Source organism: Bidens hawaiensis, unplaced genomic scaffold, assembly GCF_021521415.1.
Source record: "Bidens hawaiensis isolate Kalapana, Puna unplaced genomic scaffold, B.hawaiensis_p1.1 tig00023079_1, whole genome shotgun sequence".
NCBI classification, from domain to species: domain Eukaryota; kingdom Viridiplantae; phylum Streptophyta; class Magnoliopsida; order Asterales; family Asteraceae; genus Bidens; species Bidens hawaiensis.
The window spans coordinates 75316-93428 of NW_027493616.1; the positions used below are offsets into that span (position 1 = coordinate 75316).

Below are 18113 nucleotides of genomic sequence, written 5' to 3' on the forward strand. Positions count from 1 at the left end.
TTATCACCAAAACATTTCATTGCAAGTATGAATAGTTTTACAATATCATCTTTATGTCAACTCCATAGTTTTCGATTCGCACGTACTCTATTTATGAACACATAAAATATAAAAACACAGGCGAAACTCTCTAATTCAAGTAGCCATTATGTAACGTCCTAATTTTCGATATAATATGTCAGTAATATTTTGTTTAGTAAATTGCTGTAATTCATATTTATGACACCTTGTACTTAGTTTTTCTTGGTTTGAATTAGGTAGACCAATATTCTAACAATAAGCATAATCTTCACACTCACTTTCCTTTCCTATAGCATGCGTTTCTGCCAAAATCATTAGCGAGGTACTGGCTTGGCTTCAATCACAAAATCCTTCCATTTGATTGGAGCTTTCTTGACCCGATCACTCCTCTTAGTTTATGTGTCGCCCATTTTAGTTTTCTGGTCCTTAATCTGCTTTTGTGAGCCCAATGCTAGAGGCCCAGGCCCAGGTCCATTCACAACAGTGCTGCAGTCGGGTTTGAAGCGTTTAGGCGGCAACTCTTCTTCAAAATCAGTGACTGAATTGATAGTTTCAATATCAGTGATGCAGCATTCTTGCCAATGCAGAAGTGAAATGTCTCTGATTACATCATTTACACTCAGGAACACGTTTGAAGAGACATCAGTTTGCAGAGTCGAGCGGTGCACATCCATCAGCTTGATTGACCTCACTGCACTCAACAAATCATCCTGAAAATACAAATTTATTTATTTATTTTGATTTTAGTGAACCGAATAATACAAATTACTAGAAGTTGAGTAACGGGTCAAGACAAGGAAAAACGGGTCAGATTGTGTTGCGTTGACCTGACATAAATTATTTAATAAACAATTAAGCATATGATTAGATAAATTGCTTGTTAAGATTGAGGTTGCAAACATTTAAAAATACCCGGATCACTTTTGGCCCGTTTCATTGCTTTGACCTGTTATTTCCAAGTAAATGGTAAAAACGGCCACTTCCAGAATTCACAATAATGTCTCATTAATAGTGCTTAAGATCACATAACCTTTGGAACATTGCAGCTTTTGATTCCATGTATCATAAGTATCTGTAAAGTAATCAAAAGGTGTTCATAATTTTGATAAAATATAAAAAACACAAATTATAAATAAACTAAATGTATTAAAACTATCTGGAAATATTCAAGGTTTTATAAACATTGATTAAGACTCTCACCTTTCGAAGAATAGGAGGAGAGATGGTGTCCGCATGCTCCAAATTGAGGTAATTTTCAAGTGTCAACTTTCCCATCAATGGTCTTCCCGTTGCTCCTTGTGGCATAATTGCTGTTAATTGTACACAATCACTTAAATAGGTCGCTACTGATTTAAGTTTTAAGACTACATACAATTTGCTGTTTCGTGCTCTCATAATATCTATTAGTCTTCCAATTTCAATAATATTTTATTGTCAATATATAACATACAACATGTTGAAAGTAAGGTTCTATTTGTAATAAAAACGAATCTACGTTAAAACACAGAACCAATAGAGTGTCCTGAAAGCAAAGTGCTGTAAACTGTAAAATCTGTTTTAAGTAGTCAAAGCTCACAATCAGGGTGTTGTTGACTGTTGACAAGCTAACACTTGATCTCTTTGATGCTTAATAATAAATTGTCAGTTACAAACTATAAAATCTGTTGTTTACTAATAATAACAAAGATTATAGCATCATATAAGGACAACTGATATATATATATATATATATATATATATATATATGACCGTCATCAAAGAGGAAGCCAATATTTAACATCAAATTCATGTTATTACATGTCACAGAAGATATTAGATTAGATTAAGATGTGAGGAAACTTTCAAAATCATAATATAATATTGACGAAAACGGTTGAGTGAACTGAATGAACTCTGTCATTCTTACAGTATTGCGTGTTTCAGTTCAGAAAACATCAAAAGGTTATATATATATATATATAGGGGTGGGATCCAGTACAAATAAAATAAGCATACTAAACATACAAATAACTAGAGTAATTACAGTTTTGAACTAGAGTAATTATGTTATAAAACATAATAGTGTAATAATAATTTCTCTAGTTATTTGTACACTTCTCACGTTTCAGATCTATAAATAAATAATTAAATACACAAGTATTTCTGCCTTAATTAAATCACTTTAAGATCCAGCAATGGAAGAGGCTGGCAGACTTTGAACATGACATTTATATTCACGTACATATCACAGAAGATAGATATCAGATGTGAGTAATTATACTACTACTACTGCTACTGCTACTGCTACCGCTACCGCTACCGCTACCGCTACCGCTACCGCTACCGCGACCGCGACCGCGACCGCGACCGCGACCGCCCCCGCCCCCGCCCCCGCCCCCGCCCCCGCCCCCGCCACCGCCACCGCCACCGCCACCGCTACTACTACTGCTGCTACTACTACTACTACTACTATTAATCTAAATGATCACACTACACTAGAGGCTCAAAACGGCGGCATGATATGATATGATTTAATTAAGGCAGAAATAGTTGCGTATTTAATTATAGATCTGAAACGTATACAGCAGACGTATTGGTTGAACACAACTGAATCGATGAAATTGAAAATGAAAATGAAAACAGTTAGACCTAATTTAACTTAACAACAACTAGTATAATCGGAGCAGAGCAGTTAATTGAAATTGATAATCAAACATGTAACCAAGTACATGTATCGATTACGTGACAATTGGATGCAGCAGCAGTAAGAAAGAAGAGATACCTCAGCAGTAGTACTGGAGAGTGAGTGAGTGAGTGAGTGAGTGAGTGAATGCACCTCCAAAGCGTTTTAATATAATATTTAATAGAGGTGTCCAGTATGGAACCCGAAACAGGTTTCAAAATTGATATGAACTAGTGATTGGGACAGATCGGCAGTGGTAAAAACCAAACGTTGAGATCGTAAGTTGATCTGAATTTCGTCGGTTTTGGTTCTATGCGTTATTATACCGGAACTAAACCATGAACAAATATAAAAATTGAGATGGACCAATCACCAATGGGTAGCGTTGGTCGGTCAAACTCGGGTGTTGGTAAAACCCAACTGTTGTCGATCAAGGGTGTTGAGGCGGCGAGCCTACGCAAATTCGGTCAATTTCTTTCACGTTCGTTACGAAATTGGAACTAAAAAAAATTAGCATTCGGTCGTTTCGTTACATTCGTTACGGTACAAGAACTAAAAGAAACGCGGTGAGTTTAGCGAATTCGGTCGTTTCGTTACATTCGTTACGGTACTATAATTAAAAGAAAACGCGATGAGTTTAGCGAATTCAGTCGATTTCTCTCACGCTCATTACGATACCGGAACTAAAAACACAAAAGATAAATTGTCATTTATGTCATTTTCATTATGTTCGTTGCGAAGCAAAATTAACAACAAAAAAACAATTTTGCACCAATTAGGTGCCGTCAAGTGACCCAATAGGGTCCTTGTGGCACCAAACCCTTCAATTGTACATAGTAATAGTAATAATCGGTCTCGAAATCGATTCTAACCACCTGTTTATGCTAGTTTGAGATTATAGACGTTGAAAGTTGAAACCAGCTTCTCATAAATCGGTCGGAGAAGTGGTTTTGAGAAATTAGTCGTTATCTTATGTGAACCTTTATCTTTTGAGATAAAGAAAATGGTTGTAGTAGCGTCCTATCATTCCTAGACTGTATCGACATTGTTTTTTGTATTTTTAATCTTGTATGATGCACATCAACTGTATTCTAGTTGTTTTGAACTTCGGATATTTTTTGCTTTTAACATTTTTTTGTGTATTCACATCTTGATTAAGTTCTATACAACTTCTAGTTTAACAATTTTATTTCATGTAAAAGCTAAAAAAAGCCCAAACCAAAAGCAAACTGTGTATTACATAGGTTGAATTATTTATTTAGGCTACAAAACTTTTGGGTTTGCTATAATATTACAAACCAATAAAAAAATAGAAAAACAAAAAGTGTAAAAAAACGTTACATAGGATTTTTGTTTATAAATGAACAAAAATACTTGTTCGAAATTGTCGTAACACCTTATATAAAACGACTCATTTCGACATGACCTCATTTTGACCCAAACTTATTTTAGATAGATTTGTATGTTCTAAAGATCGGTGTCTCGAGTGCGTCTAGCTAATGCCTCAACTGTGACCGATAATCTATCTCTAGTAGCCTTTGATCTCATATAACAAAGAAACATATACAAATTATCACTAACATTTCTATATATCACATTACGTACAAATTTAGTAAATACACAAAGAAAGATAACTGTTTTTCCCCTTTTTTGTTTAAGGCTTAAGATTTCCTAGGTAGACATTTATAAGAAGTAAACCTTTTAATAATTAGAAACCCAAACCAAACCAAACCGTTGATATAAAAAACCAACCAAACCGGACCGTTACCAACGATTTGGTTCCAGTTTGATTTCACGGTTTGAGCCTGACTGAAGGGGGCAAGGGCGGGCCATTATATTGGTCGTGGTCATCGAGTTAAGCTTAAAGAAAAAAAATGAAAATGAAAATAAAAAACACAATTCGACACAGTATAACGAGTGCAATGTTAAGCTTAACAACCTATAAATCAAACACAGTATAACTATAACTGCTCAACTAATACAAAACATGAATCTTATGAACCAAAAATGTATTTTTTTTATGATAGTACATCCGTTGACTTTTTGCAGTCAAACCGCATTCGACATCCTTATTTCTCTCTTAACAAGTGCACACATCAAACTGATACAAGTAGACTTCTTCACACTCATACCCATCTCCAACACTTCACCAAAAACCCTCATTGCATCTCTGTACTTACCTTCACTACAAAGCTTATCGATATTTTCCGAATAAGCCCTCGAACTTTCACTTAATTCCTCTTTAACCCCTGCACTTTCATCATCAAACACATCACCCCATTCAATCATCTTTGCCATCAAGTCCTCTGCCTCTTGATGCTTCTCACCATCCGTAAGCGTATCAAGAACCGCATTATACGTATATTTATCAGGCCCCAAATTATTATTCTTCATTTCGGTAACAAGATCCATTGCATCTTCAAATCTCCCAACTTTACACAAACACGAGACTAACGTGTTGTACGTAACCGCGTCAACGGTTTTCCCGTTTGAAACCCACGTGTTAAACAAAGTAAACGCTTTCTCCACCAACCCTTTACTACAAAGCCCGTGAAGAAGTATATTACATGTGTAAACATCGGGTTTAAAACCGTTCTTAACCATGTCGTTATGAAACTGAAACGCTTTTTCAACATCCCCCTCCCAACAATACCCGAGAATAACCGTATTGTATGTCGTTTCATCTGGTGATAACCCGTTTTCAAGAAGCTCGTTTAACTTCATAATCGCTTGTTCGGTTTTTCCTGCTTTACATAGCCCGCCAATAATCGAGTTATACGTAACAATACTCGGAACAATTCCTTTATCTTTCATTTCATCCCAAAGCTTTAACGCAACATCAGCGTCATCGTTTTTAAAATACGCGACTATCAACGTTCCATAGCTTACTTCATCAATAATATAACCACGGTTTTTACAGTCTTGAATTAACTTATATGCTTCTTCTAGCTTCTTCTGTACGCATAACGCGTGTAGAACGGTATTAACTGTAAAAGTATCCATCTTTAAACGTTGTCCAATCATTTCTTCCATAATCTTTAACGCCTCTTTTAAATTACCCGCTTTCGAATAACCATTTATCAAAGTATTATACGTTACACTATTCGGAACGAACCCGCTCGTTTCCATATGCTCGAGCGTTTCACTAGCTTTATCCAAATCACCCTCTTTACAATACCACTTAATCAATATATTATAAGTAACCTCATTTCTATTAACCCCTCTTTCACTCATCAAATCAAGAAACTTAACCGCCTCACTACTCTTCTTCGCCTTAAAACAACCGTCAATCAACGTATTGTAAGTCACCACATCGGGCAACAATTTCAACTTCTCCATCTTACTAACAAGATTAACCGCTTCGTCAATATCCCCCTCGTCACAAAGCCCGCTAATCAACGTGTTGTAAGTCCACACATCGGGCAATAAATCATTTTGAGTCATTAAGTCAAGAACCTGCGTAGCTTCCGCTAAACAACCTTTGCGTAAACAATATCCGTGAATCAAAGTGTTATACGTGTTCCGATTCGGAAACAACCCGTGACTCTTCATATCCGACAACATCTCCCTAACTTCACTCAACCTACCCTTCTTACACAAAGCATTCAACAACGTGTTATACGTTACGTTATCCGGTAAACAATTAAACTCCCGCATTTCATTCATCAAAGCCCGAGCTTCACTAAACTTATTCTCTAAACAATAACCATTAATCATAATATTAAACATATTCACATTAGGCACAACTCCTAACTTAACAGCATCATTAACCACTTCACGAGAATAAACAATCGAATTCAAAGACGAATGCTTTACCAGCGAATTCAGAAGCGTATTACATGTAATCAGTTTCGGGCGAATTCGGAGTCTTTTCATTCTCCTAAACACAATCATGGCAAAATGCGGGTTACCCGTTTGGACATACGCCCCGATGGCAGTATCGTAAAGCGCTTTCGACAAACGTGGCGTGTCCCGGGTCGGGCAGACGATGTTGCGAATAAGGCAGTGGCAGGTGTCGGATGAAATGAATTCGACGAGTAGTGTTTTCGCATCGGACCATTTGTTGTGGGCGAATAGGGTTTGGAGTATGGAAAAGAATGATGGGAGGGTGGTGGGTGATCCGGTTTTGAAATTGGGTAAGTGGGTTTGGGTGAATTTGAAGAAATTGATGAGGGTTTGTGGGTTTGATTTTAGGGGTTTGGAGGATATGATTGAGAATATGATTGTGGGGGTTAAGTGTGGGAGGAATTGAGAGATTGATGATGAAATGGAGGTGGAATTGGGGGTTTTGGAGAGGATTAGGGTTAGGGTTTCAGTGATTTGGGAATGAGGAGTTGCAGGTGGTGGTGGGAGAGATGATGATGTGGTGTTCATTGTTATTGTGTTTATTTGTTGCAGGGTTTAGATGGTATAACTGTGTGGTTTTTGTGGTTTTATTTACAATTTGACCACAAAAGTTAATAACTATTGAATAACAATTTTTCAAGATTTAAAACAATTGTTACATTGATACTCCAATGTTTTAAATAGCATAGAGAAAATATATTGTTACACTAATAATCTCTTTTTCAAATTTAAAATAAGTTAACATGATTTAAACTACATCTTGTGACTTTAAGCTTGTTTGTCTTGTTTTCGTTTTAGATAGAGCTTGAAAATGATTTATTTACTTATATGATTTGTCTTGTTTTCGTTTTTAGAGTGTCTAGCATGATTTTAGAGTGCTAACATGATTTGTCTTGTTCGTTTTAGGAATTCGTGAAGAAGTAAAATTAAAGTTAAAGATTTTTAGGGAGAAAAGAATACATTGGGGCTTCTATTTAACTTATTTTGGTCACACATCATAATAGTATATTATTATTATTATTATTACTGTTGAACTTTAATTTCATTTGGATTGCTTCATACATATGTATTTTATAGCTGAGGGTTTCTCTGGAAGTCACCTCTTTATCCCTTTGGATAGAGGTACGGTGTGCCTACATCCCACCCTCCCCAGACCCTACCTATAGCTTTGTTGTTGATGGAATTTCACTGGATATAATTGATTGATTGATAGAGCTTGAAAATGATTTATTTACTTATAAATTAATATTTTTAGAGTGTCTAACTCTCACATGAAACTTAAATCATTTACGCTATGTTCTCAACTTCCATTTAAGAATGGAAAGAGAGGGAAAGAAGAGGAAGTTTGTGTTCCCGAGTTTCATTAAAGGAATAAAAGGAAATGAATGGATAAAAAGTGTGTTCTCAAGTTTCATTTAAAGAAAGAAAGGAAAAAGAAAGTAGGTGTTTTGTAGTGCAAATTCTTTCTTTCCAATTTGAAAGAAACTAGTATCAAGCCCCCCGCGTTGCGGTGGGGGCGTAGAATCATGAAAAAGTAATGTTAAATCGTTTTATTCAAGCTGTGTTTTGACAGGAGTAGACCCGTGCTTTGCATCGAGACTGTTAAACCTAACGAAAATTAAATGTAAAACGTTCAATCACGCACGTCCGTTGTGGCGTGTTTACCCGCAAATATTAAACTGAAATGTGAATAATAGGAAAAGAAAAACTAAAAGATTTGTGTTTTATATATTTGAAGTAAAGGGTACAACTCCTTAAGCTAAAGGTACAACCCTTAATGCTCAAGAAAGTTAAAAATTAATATATATAATAATTTGATGGAAGGACAAGAAATGAAAATAAATTAAAGAAAGGAAAAAGAAAGTACAGGAATGGAAATGTTATCCTTTTCTTTCTTACGTTAAGTAAACTTAGGAACATAGTGTGAGAAACATATTTACAACACACCTTAATACCGGTAGCAATAAACTAAAAAAAGGAAAAGGAAATGAATTTTATATTATGGCTGATTTGTTTCATTTTTAGTTTTGGTATTATGTTTTGGTTGCGGTATTACGATTCTGGTATTATTATAAATAATTGATTGCCGGTATCGTATCGTTACTGATACTAGTTTAGTGGAGGATTTTTTTTTTAAAAAAGAACAAAGAGGTACTAAAGCGAGTACCGTACCCAAAGTACCTGTACCCGTACCCGTACCTATACACGTACCCGTACCCGTACCATATAATTTGGGGTACGGGTATGGGTACCAAGATTTACTGATTTTAGGTACAGGTATTTTCGGGTACAGATACGGGTACGGTCCCGATCTCATCCCTAGTAGAGATCAACATTGCATCCGACAATAGAGCTTAATTTTTGTCTTAACATAACAACCATGCACAATCAATCTCTAACGAGAAATTTCGGGTTGTATTTTATCATTAACAAAACAAGTATAAATAAAATGGTATTGTAATGGAACTACGGAAGCATGTCAAATGTGTGGGCTGACTAAAAATAAAAGTGGTAGCAACTTACTAGATTTCACTAGTTCCTTTTGATACCTTAATCCTTAATCCTGTACTTTTTAAATACAACTCATCTTACTCGAGCGAAAACCCCATACAATGGTGCTCCCATATTTCAGAGCTTTGCACATGAGTTGGGAAACGAACTTGAAACCTCCAAGGCAGGAACCCCATATAAGTGAGACAAACATTTGACTGTTTTATCATTGTTTCAATGGTTATCGTTGATTTCGAGTTGTTTGTTTGATTTAATGAAGTCATTGATAACATAACGAATAAAACTGGGAAACCACAAAACCGAAATAGTTGTCTTTTTATGTAGAATTAACGATGATAATACGTTAGAAACAACACTACATATTGAATAAGTTTAATAAACGTATTGTAAAAAACAGTGTTGGGATGTATTATAGCATAAAATGATTTTTGGTGTTTCTCGGTGACTAGCTACTTGATAGTCTCTTGTTGGTATTTGTTAGTAAAATTGACCGTTAAAAAAGACGTGTTTTAGTCTTTTAAGTTAATGAATGTTTTGTAAATTTTAATTATTCAAATTCAGTGAATTAATAAGCAAATTAGTAATTTTGTACAGTTGTAAATATTTAAATTTTGAATGATAATTTATGGTCAATCAAAAATGATATAATATTTAATGTTTTTCTACTAAAAAATAATTAAAAATTTAATAATAATAATATAACTAGGTTTAAATCCGTCGCGTTGCGGCGGCGGCTTAACGCAAATTCGGTTGGCATCGGTTAAGCTCATCACGACACCTGCACTAAATCAAAAAATTATATATGTGAACACCCAAAATAGTGTCAGCATACATACAACTTATGATGAAAGCGTATCTGATAAAAAATAAATTAGTAAACGCATAGCTTATGATACCCGAAATAATATAAGTAAAACGACGTTTATTCGTTTGGAAAATTACAAGAGTTGTGACGAAAATTCGGTCAGCACCTATAGGTTTGCTACAACACTGGAAGTAAACCCAAAAAATAATTTCGAAAAAAATGACATATTTAAAAAAAACAAACAAGTACGAGCGTTGCAATGGCGAGTTGACATACATTCGGTCGGTAACAATTAGGTTTGTTATCGTACCATACGTAAACATAAAAAGTAATTTTGTTATTGGCTAGGTTTGTTACGGTACCGAAACTAAATAAACAATAACACGGGTGTTGCGTCGATGATGCGCTGTGTTCTTAGTTTGCGTCGCTTAAATTCGTTACGATACCGAAACTAAATCTAAAACTCAATTTCCTTAAATTATTATACTTAAAAAAAACTTTATAAATTATTATACTTAAAAAACGTTTAAAAAATCTAGATTGAATACCTTTTAAAAATGTATAAATGATGCAAAAGTCTTTTAAAAAAGATTCTATATGTGCAGTCACACACAAGCCAACATACCATCACTAACAACTTTGTTTTAAGGTTGAAACAAAAATCATAAATACTAAAACTATTGGTTTCTTAAAAGGAGTTGTGGCACCAACATTTGATATTTATCTATATATATAATTACTATTTTGGGTCCAGATTTGACAAATAAATTAACTTAAATGGTCAGTGAGATTTAGCTCAACCGACAACTGGCACTAGAGTGGAAATAAAAATTTACATTGAATACCGGAAAGTCTTGAATTCGAATCCTATTAAAATCGGTTTCACCAGTTACCACAGTAGGTCTTCGGAAAGCTGGTTTTTTCCAGAACAAGAGATAGTAATCTTAGACTACCCAACGATGACTGTGATCACGATTCACAAACATATGAAGTTGCATTTTATCATTAGGTTATCCTGAATAGCCGGACTTTATTCATTTTGTCTTTAAAAAGAAAAAAAATAACTTCAATTATAGTATTTAAATTATACATATCTCCAAATATGAAAAAGTAATTAAACTTTTCCCGCCTGTTACAAAGTCGTCATCTTTATTTTAATTAATTATTTTTCTATCAGGAGCGTCTCATCCAAAAACCCATTGCTATCATATTTGTCCAAATCCGCGTCAATAAAATTGTATCTTTAGTAATAAATTCAAATCAATTCAATTCAATTCCGATTCCGATTCGATCAATAACAAAATCATTAAAGATTCTGTTATAATCGCCTCTTAAACATAAACACAATCAAATTCCAAATTCAACGCAACAATGACGTTAGAAACCAAGAGTTTTGAAGGAGATAATAATCTGCTGCAACTCATAGATTTTAAAGAAGAAGATGATTACTTAATCGCCTTTCCGTTTCGTGATTCTCTAGAAGATCTTCGGCTTTCAGGTGCCTCCGTGTTCTCGTAATCGGTTATTAGCTGTTTCTGTTCCAATTATACGGTTATTATATTGTTTCAATCAGTTACATGATGAAGAGATGTTGTTATGCTGTTATGTAACTGCTTAATGTACTGTATGTAAAGCAGTAGGTACATGTGTTTATGCGGCTTTCGTAGTTCTTTACTTAAACTGGTTCTGTATTGAACGGTTCTATATGTAAAAATGCATCAATAAATCATAATTCTGTTTGAATTAAAGATATGGCAAAAGTTTTAGTGGATTAACATTTAATAAATCATAATTCTGCTTAAAACCGGCTAGTATTGAACGGTTCTATATGCATTTAATATTTATGCTTTGATAAATCATAGTACTGTTTGGACTAAAGATTCAGATAAAAAGATATGACAATAGGTTTATTTTTGTTGATTAATCGTTAAATTTCCCTATAATTTTATTTCAATTTATTAAGTTTTTACTTTATTCAACAAATCACTATACTTTGTAGGATTGATTAAATTTGAAATTAAAAATGATCAACCATCTTATCAGAAGTAATTATCTTAAGCGTGATGATTTATGTTTATGATGTAACTTGTTTTGCAGTATCGTTTGATAATGTAAACGAGCGGACTAATCAGGTTCAGTCAGAGCCAAGAAGGCAAAGTTTCTTGCGTAAAAGCTTAGCTTGGGATAATGCTTTCTTCACCAGTGCAGGTGATTATCAGTGTTTGTTTTCAACATATAGTTGTTTATGAGAATTGAGATAGCTTATAATAGATGTTTATTGTTACATATGCAGGTGTGTTGAATCATGAAGAGCTGTTTTTGATAAACAGAGGCTTCAGGAAAGTTGAATCAAATGAGTCATTAGTTACACCACAAAAAGATGGTAAAAGTTCAAAAGCTGCAACCAACAATGGTGGTACAGCATGCAGTCAGTCAAATGCATTCTGTAAGTACCTACATGTATAGTTTTTTTTTATCATCATGTTTTCCATAAAATGGAGATTGAAAGTGTTCTTGCTTCTTTTCAGCATGCAACAAAATGACGAATACTTGCTCTCAAAATAAGGTGTGCCATTGTTTACTTGTTGGTATTTCAGTCTTTTTGTTATAAAGTTAAAATTAAAGCATTTTTATTAAAAACAATATGTAGGTGAAATCAGTTAGAGGTTTAAAGGGCCAGAGCCTGAATCTACAAGGAACAAATGGCAAGACAAAAACGAGGATAACCGACCACCAAATTATACAGGTATGCATTTAAAGACACTTTGACCATCTTTCAGCCCGTTTGACTAGATGTGTGTTTGATGCATTAAAAGACACATTGATCGTTTTTAGCCCGTTTAACCAATTTGAAATAAAACATAAATTATCTTTTAGCCCGTTTGACTAGATTTATATTTGATGCAGTAACATACACTTTGACCAGTTAGAAACAAATCATAACTGTCTTTAAACCCCTTTGACTAAATGTTTATTTGATGAAGTAAAAGACACTTTGACCATCTTCACTGCGTTTGACCGTTTATAAATAATGCACAATGATTAGATGCGTATTTGAAGCATTAAAAGACACTTTAACCATCTTTCATTCGTTTGACCAATTCGTAATGAAGCATAACCATCTTTCAACCCGTTTGACTAGATGGGTATTTAATTAAAAGACAATTCGATCGTCTTACAGCCCATTTGACCAATTAGAAACAAAGAATTATTATCTTTCAATCCGTTTAACTAGATGTTTATTTGATGCATAAAAGCAGGACAAGATGTCAACCCGTTTGACCAACAACAATGCAGCTGTTGAAGGATCAAACAGTGCTAAAACTGAAACCAAAACCCGAAAAGACGGAACACGTATGATTATATTTCATAATAATAACGAGCCATATATAAGTATTTTATATTCACTTTTCCAGTTTAACGTACCAAATTTGCTCTACATTGTGCAGCACAAGATTTGACCATATCCAAAAGGTCTCGATCGGGAGACTTATCAGGTCTTCCAAAGTCAACATCTTTTACTTCCCCAACAAAGGAAAAGACCTCAAAAGTTAACCGCTCATATGAGTCATCATCTTCTAGTGCACCTTCTTCCAAGACTTTATCAAAGTCAACCAAAAGGAAAGTCAACCCAAAAACCATGAAACCGGTCAACCTTCCTTCGTTGTCCACGTGTTCTTCTAACACGTCTCCTGCTAGCTCGATTGATGGATGGATTTCAGAATCCTTATCTTTAACTACCATACCAGTATTAGATTTTCGGTCTCAAAATTTTGAGGGAAAATTTGTTAGTCAAAATGCCACAAGATCCTCTATAGGAACTGGCCCGTTTTCGGGTGGGCCCAGAAGAAAGATAAAACCTTCGGGTCTTCGTATGCCATCTCCAAAGCTCGGGTTCTTCGATGAGGTTAGTGATTCAAAAGTCATCTTAAGTGTATTTTTAATATACATAATCTCCTAATTATTTTATTTAAAAAACTAGCTAAATAAACTTCTGGGTCAACCCAACCCATTACCCATTCTAACATGTACAAGACCAACCGGATCCATTTAATTTACGATAGCTCGAACTCGACTTGTTTCAAGCTCTGTTTTTAAAGCTCGAGCTCAGCTCGTGAGTTATTCAAGCTCTCGAGCTTAGCTCAGGCTTGGATCGTTATTTATTAACTAACTTATACAATTTTTTATTATATTTTGCTTATAATTTTTATCTATAACACAATATACATTATTTACTTATGTTTATTGTAAATTTGTATATAAACAAATTTATAATAAAAATGTGTACTTAGTATGCCATATATAAATTATAGGCTGGTTTAGGCTTGTGAACCAGCTCGATCTCAATAAGTGAAGCTCGAGCCCAGGATGGTTAATTAAATAAGCTTATTTTTAGGCTCGAGCTCGTTTAAGCTCAACTTTATTTGGGCTGATTTTTAATCTGATGAAAGCTACATGAACTTACATTTACCTTTTGTTGTGCAATGTATTCTCACAGGAGCCTAACCGAAATATGCAAGATCGTTTTGGGGGAAGGAGTCCTACGTTTAACGAGAGCGATTTTAACAAAATACAGCTGAAGTCAGGTGGGCACACACCGAAAGAGATTTTAAAGATGAATTTGGACAGGAAAAGGCTGAAAGATGAGAAGGAGAATGTGTGCAGTTTTGAAGATCAAGTGAATTGTTTAAGTAAACAGTTCGAAGTTATTGATCTTGCAGTTGGTGCTGAGCATAGTACACCTTGCTCTAGGACTCCTTTGGCAAAAAAGAAGTTTGGTTAGTAAAATTTTTTTTTGTTATATTTTTTAACTTCTTAAATCAAATTTTGTTATCTTTTGGTGGTTTGAGTTCTATGTTTGGAAACAAAACATGTTTTTGTGAATGAGTGAATTAGATTTTGAGTTATTGAAGTTGACAAGTTATAACTGGTTCTATGGTTCTATTTTTCAACGGTTCCGGTTCAGTTCCAACCCATTGCGCAGCCCTAAGGTTATGTCTTTTATGTATCAGGGTTAAAAGTATAGATATACAATTATACGGTCATCGTAATTTGTGTCTAAAACTGTTTTCGTATTGAACTACACTTTTAAGACAAAAATATTAAAAAGACATACACGGACAAGTATGCTTCGTAAGACCATAATAACATAAAGCATGTGCACAAATTGAAAACTTTATGCATATTTGCACAGGATAAGTCTAAATTTAGGTAAATTAAAGCATACAAAGATTCAATATAATGACACTTTAGAGAAACATGAAACAAACACATTAGCTTTCGCACGCCCCAAGAAAAAACATGTTGGGGGAATGAACAATTTATACATATATACTAACCTACCATATGAAAAACTATACGATATAAAACTTATAAATCATGTTTAAACATTATTTACTGACTGCATAATTGTAACCGACAGAATCAGTAAATAAGAAGCTTTAAAGTTCAACGAGTGTTCGCCTGCAAAAAACGAGAAACACCACTATTATATATTTTGAAACAAGCTGCATAAATGGTGAACAAGCTACAAGGCAAATTCGACCAGTCTAGTTATGAATGGGTAAAATTAAGTTATGTTTTTAAATCTAAAGGTACAAACAAATAAACTGAAAAAAATAGCTAAGAAAATAGGTCCAAGTTGAAAGTAGATTTGTGTATTCCTTGATATGCATAAACCTCATAAATCATTTTATTCAAAAATCAGATCAATATTGAAAAAAATAAAAGCTTCATACATAATACATGACAAGCTAATTGTTCACTACTTACAAAATGTAAAAATTGTGGACAAAAATGTCCCAAGTAAACCCAACTTATTTCCATAAGAATAGAGTTAATGCAGTTAGTGAGAATGGTTTTCTTCCTAATGCCTAACTAATTAGAGGTGTGCATGAAACCGAAACAACCGGTCCGTAACCGACGAAACCGAATCGAAACAACCAAACCCAAAAACAAAAATTTCAAGCCTAATTTTTTTTCGACCCAAAATTCAAGCCCAAATGATAAAAACCGAACCAACTATTCACTTTTTATTTTGGTTTGAGCTCAAAACCGACCCATGCACACCCCCAAATGATAAAAACCGAACCGACTAGCTTATCAAATCATACTAATTTATACAGTTAATAATATGCAACTGTCATAAGTATCCAAAAATATAGCCTAGAGAAAGAAATACCCTGGAAGTTCAAACTTGAGAATTCACAAAGTTCATGCCTTGTGTAAAAGAACCTTGATGATTAAACTGCAAAAATTATTTCCACAATGTATATATAAGAAAGAAGTCACCAACATACTTAAAGATTAAATGCTCAAAACATTCTGTTAAATGTAAAAATTAAAACGCTGGAGCTCGGTTTAACTCACCTGTGCATTAGAAGGAAGTTGCGATTCAATATTATCTTTCTTACCAGATCCATCTCCACCCCTAGCAGACCCCTTGCTATCACCCTAAAAAAATTTACGATATAATATCATCAACAAAGGGTTTAAATTCCAACACTAAACAAACAATTCAAACTTAAATGAATATTAACACAAATTAATTCAAAATATTCTCAACACACACCTCTAACTGCAGGGATCATTGTCCCACACAAGCATCCAACACGAAAAGGACAAAAGAAACGTATGTTAGACAAAGTATTTAAAAATATATAAGACTTCATAAAGTAATAAAGTATTATTTGACACATGCTATTAACCCTTTCGCAACCATAGCAAGATAATCAAAAGACCACGTGTTACAAAAAAGATGATCACAAAATGCATTACCTCTCGGTACCTAGATAGGTAAGCTTTAAGTGGATCAATGTAGTCTTCAAAACCTAAAGTCGCCATCGCCCACAATAAGTCATCGCCATTGATCGTCTTTCGTTTCTCCTTTTGGCATTTGTCACTGGCCCTAGGTAAACAAAAATGAATCGCAATATAGTTCGGTTTGTGTTATATATAAAAGGATCAACGTTTATTTTGGATTATTCTAATCGCAATATAAGAAATTATGCTTTTATGAAAATATGCAACTTCAGTGGCATTGTTGATTAATTTGAAAATTTCATATATAGAAAAGAAATAGAAAGAATGGAATTGACATATGGATAGGTTAAAGACACAAGAGAATAGTAAATGAATGAAATTGACATAGTGATGGAATACCACATTTCCATAAATAGACATTTTATGATGATAATGCATAGATATGACTACAAAAAGCCAATAAAACCCCTAATTTAATTGCATTCCTACATTCCAAAATAATGATTCAGGCCCCGAAAACAACACTTGAGCAATTGGTTTTGTGATCAAACACCAGATCACAGCGTTTTCTTTTATTCAAAAAACATGCACACTAATTAATAATTACCATCTATTTATATTATATAACTTCCTAAACATACTATGACTCAAGCTCCTAATATCTACGTTAGAATTGAAATTTTGGATCGCCTATTTCTTGATTCAATTCGCGAGAAAATCAACGAAATTACCAATATCACCGAGACAAAATCGGCCAATATTGCCAATATTATATGGACCGATATATTACTACAGGTCTGATAACCGATATATCACCGATATTATCTGCATTTTATCTAGTAATCGAAAAACTAGATAAACATGCAATTAAATCAAACTATTAGACCGATCAACATACCAACAATTTAGGGGGTGTTTGGGATTCCTTATTTTGCCTCCTTATAACTTTTCATTAAGTTAATAAAGTGTAACTTTTGGAACTTTTCCTCTCACAATATAAGCAATCCTAAACATCTTATTACTTTTCAATAAATTTATAAGTTATAAGTTAGTGAAAATAAGCAATCCCGGATACCCCCTTAAACCTATCTCTTGACTCTTTTACGGTTCACCCCTTTGGCTTTCACACTATTGACTGATTATGATTAACTTCCAATAACCGAAATTCAAAAACCAAAATTCCACAACAACAAAACACAATACATAACCACATACTCGCTAGTGATGAAACTGATGAACTCCGAAACGCACTCCTGAACCGTATCCTTGGCGTCCTTCGCAATCTTCCCGTCGTCGGCAACGCCTTTTTCATAATCCGACTAATATTCGCGATTGGAAGAAACCTATCCTGCTCTCGAATATTATAATTCGACTACGGACTCCGCTCTCCACCGCTTTGACTTCCACCGCCTGCCGGACTTCCAGGAGCTTCAGTCATCCTATCACCAAAAACCTCATCACTCAACCACCACCACCAAAAACCATAAAAAAAATAAAAAATCTAAC

General features: G+C 34.2%; 2 protein-coding genes and 1 pseudogene across 3 annotated transcripts; all 3 read right to left on the minus strand.

The window, feature by feature from the left end:
• Window positions 1-111: 111 nt before the first annotated feature.
• LOC143566923 (uncharacterized) lies at window positions 112-2765 on the minus strand. Its single transcript, XM_077053477.1, has 4 exons — window positions 2730-2765; window positions 1222-1331; window positions 1052-1093; window positions 112-731 (listed from the first exon to the last, which is right to left on the minus strand). The coding sequence occupies exons 2-4, from the start codon at window positions 1324-1326 to the stop codon at window positions 417-419; spliced, it is 462 nt and encodes a 153-aa protein (XP_076909592.1). The 5' UTR covers window positions 1327-1331; window positions 2730-2765; the 3' UTR covers window positions 112-416.
• A 1841-nt stretch (window positions 2766-4606) lies between these two features.
• Window positions 4607-7091, minus strand: LOC143566944 (uncharacterized). The gene has a single exon (XM_077053491.1). It carries the CDS (start codon window positions 7055-7057, stop codon window positions 4733-4735), a length of 2325 nt encoding a protein of 774 aa, XP_076909606.1. The 5' UTR covers window positions 7058-7091; the 3' UTR covers window positions 4607-4732.
• An 8925-nt stretch (window positions 7092-16016) lies between these two features.
• On the minus strand, window positions 16017-18045 carry LOC143566924 (nuclear transcription factor Y subunit B-1-like; annotated as a pseudogene). The gene is made up of 5 exons (XR_013141312.1): window positions 17823-18045; window positions 16623-16752; window positions 16417-16422; window positions 16215-16298; window positions 16017-16092 (listed from the first exon to the last, which is right to left on the minus strand). The product of XR_013141312.1 is annotated as a nuclear transcription factor Y subunit B-1-like (transcript).
• Between the last annotated feature and the right edge of the window lie 68 nt (window positions 18046-18113).

Coding starts and splice junctions, on each gene's coding strand:
- LOC143566923 (XM_077053477.1), bottom strand. CDS start 1,326: ATGCCACAAGGAGCAACGGGAAGACCATTGATGGGAAAGTTGACACTT. Junction 1,094..1,221: donor CTCCTCCTATTCTTCGAAAG/GTGAGAGTCTTA, acceptor ATTACTTTACAG/ATACTTATGATACATGGAAT. Junction 732..1,051: donor AAAGCTGCAATGTTCCAAAG/GTTATGTGATCT, acceptor TTGTATTTTCAG/GATGATTTGTTGAGTGCAGT.
- LOC143566944 (XM_077053491.1), bottom strand. CDS start 7,057: ATGAACACCACATCATCATCTCTCCCACCACCACCTGCAACTCCTCAT.